At 45.9% G+C, this 12387-nt stretch overlaps 1 protein-coding gene across 1 annotated transcript in view; it reads left to right on the top strand.

Moving 5' to 3' along the window:
* The window catches only part of MTUS2 (microtubule associated scaffold protein 2), a 545233-nt gene that overhangs the window by 207183 nt on the left and 325663 nt on the right, over nt 1-12387 (top strand). The window contains exon 3 of the mRNA XM_090028232.1: nt 8127-10736. Coding sequence (XP_089884358.1) covers nt 8424-10736 — 2313 coding nt within the window. The 5' untranslated portion in view covers nt 8127-8423. The remainder of the gene's footprint in view (nt 1-8126; nt 10737-12387) is intronic.

Below are 12387 nucleotides of genomic sequence, written 5' to 3'. Positions count from 1 at the left end.
GATACCAGATCAAAAGCTTTTCTGAAGTCAAGATATATGACATCAATCTCTTCTCCCTTGTCCAGGTGATAGGTCACCTGGTCATAGAAGGAAATGAGATTGGTCAAACAAGACCTACCCGCAACAAACCCATGCTGGCTATCCCTTAGAATGTTAGCCTGGGCCAGTCCCTCAAGGATGGCCTCCTTAATAAACTTTTCTAAGATCTTCCCCAGGATAGAAGTCAGGCTAATGGGCCTGTAGTTAGCCGGATCCACTCTCCTCCCTTTCTTGAAGATCGGCACCACATTGGCCTTCTTCCAGTCTTCGGGCACTACACCAGAGCGCCAGGAGTTTTCAAAGATCCGTGCCAGGGGCTGGGCTATGACGCTCGCCAGCTCCTTGAGTACCCTGGGGTGCAGATTGTCAGGGCCGGCTGACTTGAAGGTATCCAGCTTCTCAAGGTGTTCCTTTACGAGGTGAGCATTGATGGAGGGTAGGGGATTGTTCATATTTCTGTGTCAGGCTCATCAACTTTCTGCTATGGGGAAACTACCATATTTATTCAAATATAAGACCCCATAAATTAGACTCTGTATGTGGAAAATGTATACATTTGTTATATTTTCCAGGTATAGAATCTCATTATTGGGAGTTTACCTTGAAAGTGTCCCCATCCCCCCCTCCCTACCCCCACACACACTGCTACAGCAAAGAAAATAACTCTGCGGGGTCAGATAGCCCCCTTGCCCTTTGTCTCCCTCCCTTCCCAGTGCTTCTCCCTGTGACCCCTTTCCCCTCGAGCACCTAGAAGTGAAGGACAAATTTGAAAATGCTGAACTTGAAATAAACATACGTATAGTATTGAAATGCATGGACATCTAACTTTGCTTTCTTAGGAGGTGACATTTTGTCAAATGTACCCTTCAATTTACAGTGAAAAAAAATCATGACAGACAGGTGGTGCAGGGGTGGGGAGGCAGCTTAGATATTAAGGAGAGCTGTCTCTCTTGACATTTGAAAAACAGTTACCTTTTGTATAAAAGCAGAAGTTGAAGTGAAGTTGTCTGTATAGTGGACAAATGGGTAGCAAGATTGCAATAGCATCCCTTTTACTTCTCACCTGGGGTGTGGGATGAGGTGGGGAGGTAGCTGGGGCCAACGCTGCACCTGTTGGGACTGGGGTGGGGAGGTGGCTGGGGTTGGCTCAGCGCCCACTAGGGCTGGGCCAGGGATGTAGCTGGGGCCGGCGTTGTGCCCACCGGGGCTGGGGATAAGGTGGGGAGGTTGTTGAGGCTGACACTGTGCCTGCTGGGGCCGGGGCAGGGAGGCAGTCCTTTTCCGCCTAGGCAGGGGGAGCGGTGCACGTGCCAATTAAAATCATATTGCGTGCCACCTTTGGCATGTATGCCATAGGTTGCTGACCCCTGATCTAAACTATGCATAAGACTACCATCAGCCCTGGCACAACAGAGACCTAACACCCTAACCTGCCACTGGTAAAGCAGGGGAGCCCTGGCAGCCAATGTCTTGCTTCTATAAAATGTTGTCGATATACACTCAGGAGGTCCCAGACACAGGGCCATGCCCTGTACTACAAAGGAAGGCAAAAAACCCCACATACCAATTGATCATGGAGTAAAATTCCTTCCTGAACCCAAATATGGTGACTGGTCTGACCGTGAGCAGCGGAGCGAGACCCTCTAGCCAGGAGCCTCCAGATTTGTTCCTAACAAGAGAATCAGCACATCTCAGCTGAAGCCTCTAGCCTTAGCTCTAGCCAACACCCAGTGCCTCTGGGGAGGCTTGAAAACACTCAGATACATATAGCAGAAAAATGGTGAAGAAGGTGGGAGCAAAGCCCAGAAGCCCGGGAAATATCCAAGGTAGAACATAGGCATAGCTGCGCCTGGATCATTCCCAACCAGTGGCTATTCAACCTCTTCTTGAACACCTTCAGTTATGGAGAGACCACAGCTTTCCCAGGCAGTCTATTCTACTGCCTCACTATTCTCACAGTAAAGAAATTGTTTTCGAGTATGCAGTCTAAATTTATTTTGCTGCAACTTCAAGCCATTGATCTTCATCCTCCTCTCTGCAGCAAGACAGAAAAAGTGCTTTCCCTCTTCTTTCTCGTTGCCCATCAAGTATTTGAAGACTGCTATCATGTCCCTTCTCAAGCACCTTTTCTGCAAACTGAGCATGCCTTGCTCCTTCAGCCGTTTCTCGTACGGCAAGCTCCTGCTCATCTTTGTTGCCCTCTTCTGGATCCTCTCTAACTTTTCATTGTCTTTTTTAAATTGTGGAGCCCAGAACTGCACACAGTACTCCAGATGAGACCTAACCGGTGCTAAGTAGAGAAGCACTATCACCTCCCATGTCTTGAACCTTCAGGAGCTGAATTAATGCTTCTATTGATGCAGCCCAAAACTGCACTGGCCATTTGTGCAGCTGCATCACACTGCAGACTTATGGGGAGTCTGTGTTCTACCAAGACTCCCAAGTGCTTTTCCACAGAGTTGCCATCCATTTGCATTTCGTTTGTGATTATTCCTCCCTACGTATAGCACCTTGCATTTGTCCATATTGAACCACATCGTGTTAGTTTTAGCTCAGCTTACCAGATCCTTCTGAACTGCATTTGCAGCTTCCAACATGATCACAATCCTTCCCAGTTTTTTCATCTGCAAACTTGCTCAAGAAACTTTCTATGTCAGCATCCAAATCATTAATAAACATGTTGAACAGCACTGGGCTCAGGAGAGACCCCTGTGGGACTTCACTCAAAACCTCCTGCCATTCTGACAAGGACCCATTAATAATTAACCTTTGCTTACAGCTATTGAGCCACTTATTCTATCCACCTTGTAGTAGTTTTATCCAGTCCACATTTCCCCAGTTTTTTTTAAATTAAAAGTTCATGCAGGACCTTGTCAAAAGCCTTGCTGAAGTCGTGATACACTATATCTACAGCATTTCCTTCATCCACCCAAGCAGTTACTTTTGTCAAAGAAGGTAATCAGGTTTGTTTGACACAATTTGTTTTTCATAAATCCATGGTGGCTGCTTGCGATCAGCCTTTCCTTATCCAGATGCTTGCAAATGTTCTTCCTTAGGATATGCTCCAGTAACTTCCTAAGAATTAGTGTGAGGCTAACTGGTCTATAGTTCCCTGAGTATTCCTTCTTGCCCTTTTCTAAACAGGAGCAGTATGCTGGCCCTTTTCCAGTCCTCTGGTACCTGGTCCATCTCCTACAACTTCATGATGATCCTTGCCCAGGGCTCTGAGAGCTCCTTTGCCCGTTCTTTCAGGACCCTGGGATGAAGCTCATCCAGCCCTGCTGACTGGAATTCATTCAGAACCAACAAAAGCTCTCTGATCATCTCTTTTGTTATCTCCTCCCTCTTGCAGCCCCAGCAGAGCCTGCTCAGTTGCCAGCTCCCGCAGGCAACCCAGGCTCAACCACAGCTGCTGCCCCCGCTCTCCCCAAGACAAAGTGAAAGGTGTTTGTTGTGGGAGACTCCATCCTGCGGGGCACTGAGGAGGCAATCTGCTGCCCCGACCCCTTAGCCCGGGAAGTCTGCTGCTTCCCGGGGGCCTGCATCCGAGACATTGCGGAGAGGATCCCGCAGCTCCTCCAGCCCACAGACCGCTACCCCATGCTCCTTATTCACATGGGCACCAATGACACGGCTCAGAGCACCCCCAGCCAGGTCATGAGGCGCTACAGGGATTTGGGAGCGGGGCTTAGGGGTCTGGAAGCTCAGGAGGTGTTTTCGTCGATCCTCCCAGTCTCGGGCTATGGGCTGAGGAGGGAGAGGAGGATCCATGCAGTGAACCAAAGACTGCGGAGCTGGTGTCATCGGGAAGGCTTTGGCTTCCACGACCACAGCCCGCTCTTTGGCGAGAGAGGCAGCGAGCTGCTGGGAAGAGATGGCCTCCACCTCTGGGGAGGAGGCTCTTCTCAGCCAGGCTGGCTGACCTGCTCCACCGGGCTTTAAACTAAGCCTGCTGGGGGATGGGGGGACTACTGCCACTGCTGGCCCGCTGAGCGACCCTTGCAAAGCCAGCAGACCAAGGCACTTAAGGGAGCCCACCCTGCCCCAGCCCTGGCACAATCTGTGGGCAAGGCAAGAGCCCCCAAGGGCACACTTGCCTGCCTGTACACTTATGCCAGGAGCCTGGGCAACAAGCAGGAGGAGCTCATCCTCCTGCTCAGTGCAAAGAATTATGACGTCATTGGGATAACGGAGACCTGGTGGGACTCCACCCATGACTGGACCACAGGTATAGAGGGCTATACCCTGTACAGGAGGGATCGTGTTGACAGAAGGGGCGGGGGTGTAGGTCTCTATGTGAAGGAAAACTACATGTCCCTGCAAGCTGATGTTGGCGACCAGCATGGACAGCTAGAGACCCTCTGGGTAAAAATTCGTGGGGAATACGGCACAGGGGACAGAACGGTGGGAGTCTACTACAGACCTCCCACTCAAAGTCCTGAGCTTGACCAGGAGTTCGCCCGGGAACTGACTGAGGCCGCTTGCTTCAGGACCTTGGTTGTCATGGGTGACTTCAATTACCCGGACATCTCGTGGGAAGATCACTCAGCAAAATCCGAGCGGTCGCAAAGCTTTCTCTCATGCGTGGATGACCTCTACCTGACTCAAGAAGTCTATGGGCCAACGAGAGGCAAAGCGCTGCTCGACCTGGTACTGGCTACGGGGGTTGACCTAATCAGTGACCTAGTGATCGATGGGAAACTGGGTGACAGCGACCACGAGCTGATCACCTTCACCATCCGCCGTAAAGCTGGCAAGTCAGTCAGCAACACAGAAGTCCTTGACTTCAGAAAAGCCGACTTCGACAAGCTCAAGAGGCTAGTCGGTCAGGCCCTCAGGGACCATGACCCCAGGGAGATGGGAGTTTGGGAAGAGTGGTTGCTTCTCAAGGAAGCGATCCTCAGTGCACAAGCTAAATCTATTCCAACACGGAGGAAAGGCAGCAAGAAGGCACAGCAGCCCCCCTGGCTCTCCAGGGACCTAGCGGACCTCCTGCGGCTAAAAAGGAAAGCCTACAAAGGATGGAGGATGGGATTGTCCGGTCCTGCAGGGAGCAAACCAGGAAAGCCAAGGCTGCAACTGAACTCCAACTAGCTTCAAGCATCAAGGACAACAAAAAGTCCTTTTTCAGATATGTGGGGAGCCGGAGGAAAAGCAAGGGCAACTTTGGACCCCTGCTAAACCAGATGGGGCAACTGACAACTGACGCCCAGGAAAAAGCCAACCTATTGAATAGGTACTTTGCGTCAGTCTTTCATCAGTCACATGGGACGCCCATGCCTGCTATGGGACAGGGAGATCTGGGTGAGGGGGATCCCCTACCCTCCATAAATGCTGACCTCGTGAAGGAACACCTTGAGAAGCTGGATACCTTCAAGTCAGCCGGCCCTGACAATCTGCACCCCAGGGTACTCAAGGAGCTGGCGAGCGTCATAGCCCAGCCCCTGGCACGGATCTTTGAAAACTCCTGGCGCTCTGGTGTAGTGCCCGAAGACTGGAAGAAGGCCAATGTGGTGCCGATCTTCAAGAAAGGGAGGAGAGTGGATCCGGCTAACTACAGGCCCATTAGCCTGACTTCTATCCTGGGGAAGATCTTAGAAAAGTTTATTAAGGAGGCCATCCTTGAGGGACTGGCCCAGGCTAACATTCTAAGGGATAGCCAGCACGGGTTTGTTGCGGGTAGGTCTTGTTTGACCAATCTCATTTCCTTCTATGACCAGGTGACCTATCACCTGGACAAGGGAGAAGAGATTGATGTCATATATCTTGACTTCAAAAAAGCTTTTGATCTGGTATCCCATGATCACCTCTTGGCCAAACTGGCCAGTTGTGGCCTTGGCTCCACCACGATCCACTGGCTGGGAAACTGGCTTCGTGGTCGGACCCAGAGGGTTGTAATTGATGGCAGTCACTCATCGTGGTGCCCTGTGACCAGTGGGGTCCCTCAAGGCTCTGTCCTTGGACCCATACTGTTCAACATCTTCATTAGCGATGTGGACATTGGAGTCAGGAGTGGACTGGCCAAGTTCGCCGATGACACCAAACTTTGGGGCAAAGCATCCACGCCAAAAGATAGGCGGGTGATCCAGGCTGACCTGGACAAGCTCAGCAAATGGGCAGACAAGAACCTCATGGTGTTTAACACCGAAAAATGCAAGGTTCTCCACCTTGGGAGGAAAAACCTGCAGCTTCCTTATAGGCTCGGCAGTGCTACGTTGGATAGCACTACAGAAGAAAGAGACTTGGGGGTCATCATTGACCACAAGATGAACATGACCCTGCAATGCGATGCTGCGGCTAGTAAAGCGACCAAAACGCTGGCGTGCATCCATAGATGCTTCTCGAGCAAATCCCAGGACGTCATTCTCCCCTTGTACTCAGCCTTGGTGATGCCGCAGCTGGAGTACTGCGTCCAGTTTTGGGTTCCACAACTCAAAAAGGATGTGGAGAAGCTTGAGAGAGTCCAGAGGAGAGCCACGCGCATGATCAGAGGTCAGGAAAACAGATCTTATGATGACAGGCTGAGAGACATGGGGCTCTTTAGCCTGGAAAAGCGTAGGCTCAGGGGTGATCTGATGGCCACCTATAAGTTTATCAGGGTTGACCACCAGGATCTGGGGGAACGTTTGTTCACCAGAGCGCCCCAAGGGATGACGAGGTCGAATGGTCACAAACTCCTGCAAGACTGTTTGAGGCTGGACATAAGGAAGAATTTCTTTACTGTCCGAGCCCCCAAGGTCTGGAACAGTCTGCCATCGGAGGTGGTTCAAGCACCTACATTGAACACCTTCAAGAGTAAATTGGATGCTTATCTTGCTGGGATCCTATGACCCCAGCTGACTTCCTGCCCTTTGGGCAGGGGGCTGGACTCGATGATCTCCCGAGGTCCCTTCCAGCCCTAATGTCTATGAAATCTATGAAATCTTGTCCCCTTCCTTATCCAGATAGTCCCTATTACATGTCCGGCAGTTTATTTATTTAGTGAAGACTGAGGCTAGTTTTTGAGTAGCTCCACCTTTTTTGTATCTTCAGTTAGGAGTTTCCCCTAGCTTGTTAACAGAGGATCCATAGCTTCCTTAGTCCTTCTTCTCTGGCCAGCATTCTTATAGAACCTCTTCTTGTTGTCCTTAACCTCCTTCACCAGCTGTTTTAAATGGGAGAGAATGTGCTTCCTTATTTAACTCCAGAACAAAAGTGAGGGAAGGTTTGCTTTCTAGTGTTCTCCAGGGCAGAGCTCTGGAATGCTAGAATGAACTATCACCAGTGTGTGGACCGCTGCAGATGTGCATGCGCATATGCCATTGTATGTTAGCAAGCCACAGTTCATCTGTACAAGCCTCCACCAAAAAAAGTGTTGTGAGCCCAAGAAATGCAAAAATCTAGAACTCTTGGTTAAAAAATTATACCTTGTATTAGACCAACTAGGAAATAGCAAAAAAATGTATCTTTTTCTGCTAGCTGTGCCAACCAGTTAGCACAGAAGCAGATTTAATGTACATAAGACTGTGGTTTAGAGGAAGAAGAGAAGTAGCCAGAATTGTATTTCTTAGACTTTCTTGATGCTAGGAAGTTTTGCTGCTTAAGCACACCATTACAGATAAGGAGCAACCTCCCACCCATACCCTTGATACCCCACCTCCCCCCCACACCCTCCGCCAAGAATGGACAGAATTGTACCATGAAAGGCTAGTATCAGTGCACATTAATCCTATATATGTGGGAAACAATAAAATCTATATTGGTATGAGACAATTTTATATTGCCCTAACTGCATCCATACTAGGGTAGTAGTAAAAATTATATTAATTAAACTAATTAATTTAAACTAGTAAAACTATATTGATTAAAAATGACTTTCCTCAGCAACACAATTAGGGCAGTAGCTTTTTTTAGTGTAAACCAGACCTTAAGTTATAAACGTTTGTTATGAACGGTGATTGAAACTTTACAAATCACTGTAATCAACTGTAGTTCATATGGCTGTGAGCTCTGCTGATTTTAACAGGATTTTAGTTTTACTTAATATTCATGGGGGTTTTTTAAGTACCACTCATGTCACACTGTTCTGTGTTTCTTTTTCCTTACAGGTTCAGTGGATTAACTGACTGTCATTCAGAAGGAACCTAACAGATCTATTACGCTTCCATTAAACTTCCCTGCTTTATGTCATAAAGATTTCTTGGGTCAAGAAGTGATGCTGAAAACAGTTGAGCAGCACAACAATATGAATCTGACATAAGACTTTAAACACTTGGAGAAAGAATTTTCTGCTGTTCAGTTTTTATTTTAAACCCCTAACTGAAGCATGCATAATAGTTAAACTGATAGAAGAAAAAACTTTCTCATTAAAAAAGACTGCCACAACAGTAACCTGAATTTTCAAAATGAGTGCACCAGTGGTTCCAAACAAGGCATGCTACACCCAGGAACAGGACAACAGAACTGAAATAAAAAATAACAATGAAAGCATAGTAAATGTAGGAGATACCAATGCTAATCAGATTGTGACAAAAGTCAGAACCACAGAAGGCGAGGGCAGGAGATGTGGTTTGAGAGGTGAAACTAGAAGTGTGCATACTGATGGGTCAGAGAAGCTGACACAATTGGATGCAGAGCAGAATAAACTTCTTGTCTTTAAAGAATCTCAGATTTGTGACATTAATATACAAGAGCATAGGCAGCCTTCTGCTGTAAGTAAGAAATTGGATAAAGATTGTAAGATGGATGAAGCTAAGGTTACTTCAAGGCATCTCTGTATTAGCCGAGGACAAAGTCTGTCTAATTTGAAGAGCAGTGCAAATGATAGCAACACAGAGGTTCTTTCAAAAGGTGATGCTGAATTTACCCAGTATTTATCTAAGGGCAAAATGGTCAAGGCCATTGAGGTTGAGGGAATAAAGAGGCTTTCTTTGGGAAGGCCAAGTAAATTTTCTGCTAAAACTGAAACTTCTGCAAAAGAATGTGCTGGACGTGTGTCTCACAAACGTTTGCTTTCTGCATCACTGGATTCCATTGATACATCACACCATTTGATTGGTAATACTGAGAAATCACAGAAAACATCAGCAGATCATTTTCTAGGTATGGTTTTTCATCCACTTGACAATACCTCAGAGGAAAATATTGTGTTTTATTCTAAACCGTCTACCTCAGAAAACAAAAAATTAAATAAGCCAGAAATCCAAATGGATGTGGATAACATACCAAATGTGAACAGTGAAAACACACTGCAAGCTGTTGATGCAGCTCTAAACGTAACTGTTAAACCCAGTGAAATTTCTAGTAAGCCAGAAGCACAATTAAGTCGGGGTGATAAAAGTAGAAAATTGGAGTTTAAAACAGCACCATCTTTACAGTCTAAAAATATTTGCCAGCAGAAAATTGAGAGAATTATGCTGGTAGAATTTCTAGGATGTCGAAAAAAAGAAAGTACATTAATGCAAGAAAAGAAAGGGCCTGGGGATGAAGTGTCCAAGGTGCAGGCTTCCCAGTTTCAAGACTTTTGTAGAGAGGCAGAGGATCCACACTTAAACCCAGTGATAGCCTACTCCAATGACAGACTTCTAAGTGATCGTATCACCTGCCCTCAGTTAGGAGGAGGAATCACTGCTAATGACAGTAGAGCAACTAATCAAGTCACTGAGGAGCACATAACAAACAAAGAAGTGGAAACTTTATTATCTCTTCCTGATGACAGCAAACCCAGTGGCAAAGTCGTGTCTGAAAAAAACAAAAGCTTACATGAAGCTGACACAAGTTGCATTGGAACAGTTGGTGAGCATATATCTTTTATACAAAACTTTAATCTACCTGACAGCAAAACCTTGAAAATTAATGAGAATAAACTGACGCTAGTCAAAGGAAACATTGACAACACCAGGCTGTCTGCTTCTGATCTCACAGATCAACACCGAGTGCTTAGTACAGAGAGAGTGTCAAATGAGCATCCTAACAACCAGGACAGTGATTTGGAAACTGTGAGCTTTTCAATTCAGAATAAAAAGACAGTTATTGCAAAGAAACATCTTTCAGATGAAGCACCAGAGAGCTATAAAATTTCAGCAAAGGCTGAAGCCTTTTTATGTGTTCCAACTCCCTTGCGCCCAGTGGCAACTGTGCATATTGATAATCAGCCCACTATATCAAATAGTAATTTGAAGGATCTTTATGCACTTCATGTTGACAAACTGTCACCCTCCTCAGTCCTACCTCCCATTGATGATTCACAGTTGTTAAATATATCCCCTAAAGTGCCTATCAAGACTGCTTGCAACAGTGGGATCCCCAAACCAATCCTGGTACATTCCAAGGGCTCCTTTACAGACAAGAATGATGAAGAGAGTGACTGCATTGAAAAGCCTGAAGAAAATATTGAGATAACCCCTGCCATACCCAAGCCCAAACCTGTGAGACCCAAAATTATCACTTACATTAGAAGAAACCCTCAGTCAATCAACCAGCTTGACCCTTCTTTTGCCCCAACCACCCTGTCATATGGTTCTCCGGCCTGCGGTGTGCCTATGGCAAAGGAACAGAAAACATCAACTGGTGGGGATATTAAACCACCTAATATTTTGTATGACAAGTTTAAGCCTGACTTGCAGAAGCCAAGGATCTTTGGGTCAGGACTGGTGGTATCTGGCATTAGGCCCCCAGGGCATCATTTTGGCCCCATGAGTGAAAAGTTTTTACAAGAGGTAAGATAATGACAGCCAGTGGCTGTACAAAAGAAGTTGATAATATTGTTTGTTTATTTATTTGTTCAAGAAACCTTAAACTCAAAATCATAATCACTAAATTAGGGTGTTTGTACTTGTTCTAAATACATTTTATTAACTACTCCTGGCAATGATACTGTCATTTTCATAGAAAATTGTTGGTCACTTGGAAGATGCTAATCCTCCACCTGTCTTTTACTTATCCCTACAGTATCTTATCTTTGTTGGAAATAGAAATAGAAGACTGGTCTAGGTGGAACTTTGGCCTGACCCAGGGTAGAAGCTCTTACGTTCTTATGTTGTTCTTAACATCATTGGACTGCTAAGATCTTTTCCATCAGTATACAAGTACTTGGTTGAGCACCACTGATACACAGGGGACTGGGGAAATAAAAAGACACACCTTAATATATATGGCTATGGTGCTTAATCTCTGGTTTATGGGCCAAATCTGGTTTACATGGCTGTGTAATCTGGCCCACAGGGCTCCCCATGAGTCTGAAAGTTTGGTGGTGGGAGAGCAGCAGCATTAATTGTTGCAGCTTCCATTCAGTGTTGGGCCATGGTAGCATGTCAGATCACACCCATGGACTGACCCTGTGTGTCAAGTGCATGCTGGATAGGGCCTGCAAACCAACCAATTTCATCTGGCTTAGAAGGTCAGAAGTCTGAGCACCACTGATTTAGGGGAACAGGGGAGCTTGTAGAAGAAACAGCTTTGGAAAATGGTCAGGAATTTTCCCTTAAATAGAAGCATTTTCTCCTTCAAAGAACTGACCAGAATATTCAGCAGGAACCGGTGACATGCACTTGGGCTGGAAGACTTAGTTTGGATGAACAGAAAAGCAGATATGTTGATAGCTGCTGATGTTCTTAGTTGCTGTAAGATTTTTTATACTGTTTAAGAAAATATTTATGTTTGGTTTATTCTGAAGCGGCTGTATTATGGTTATAGCTGTTCTTGAAGCTATGTGTGTATATATGTGTATAACTATTGTGTAATCATATAATTGAACACCATAATAATACATAAATAATAGGGGCTGAATTAAGGTTAGACCAGCAGCCATCATTCTGGCATTTCCTAATTTTTATGTCCACAGCTTTGTGACCACATGGCCTTGCCACACATTCAAATTAAAGATGGATATAAACCAGCTTTAAAGTTGTTACCCATTTTCAAGCACTAACTTTGTAGCTGGTTGGCTCCTCAGCTGGATGGATGTCTGCATGGTGTGATAATTACTTTGCATGTGTGGCCAGTCTAAAATTATTACAAAATTAACCAGTTAACTACATAATATATGCAACATGTGATAGGGGCCTTAGTGACCTTCTATTAATACTGGGTTTTATGTGTAATGTCCTAGTTGCTTTTTTAAGAAAGCAAATAGGAAGGGGAAAAAAATGCATCACATGGTAGCATATTGACCCTTGCATGGTTCATCAGTGGGGTTGGAACTATCAGGTCTAGCTGTAAATACATCTCAGCCACCTAAGCAATAGTAACAGATAGTCATAATTTATGCGGATCAGTTACTCTAAAGGGATGTGACACTCTGCCCATCAGTATCATGGTTATTTGATTTCATCCTGTGTTCTGGAGGCAAGTGTGCTCTAGCCCATGTCC

Source organism: Crocodylus siamensis, chromosome 1 (genome assembly GCF_052110815.1).
Source record: "Crocodylus siamensis isolate JL-2025a chromosome 1, ASM5211081v1, whole genome shotgun sequence".
NCBI lineage: Eukaryota > Metazoa > Chordata > Crocodylia > Crocodylidae > Crocodylus > Crocodylus siamensis.
This window is presented reverse-complemented; position numbering and strand designations above follow the sequence as displayed.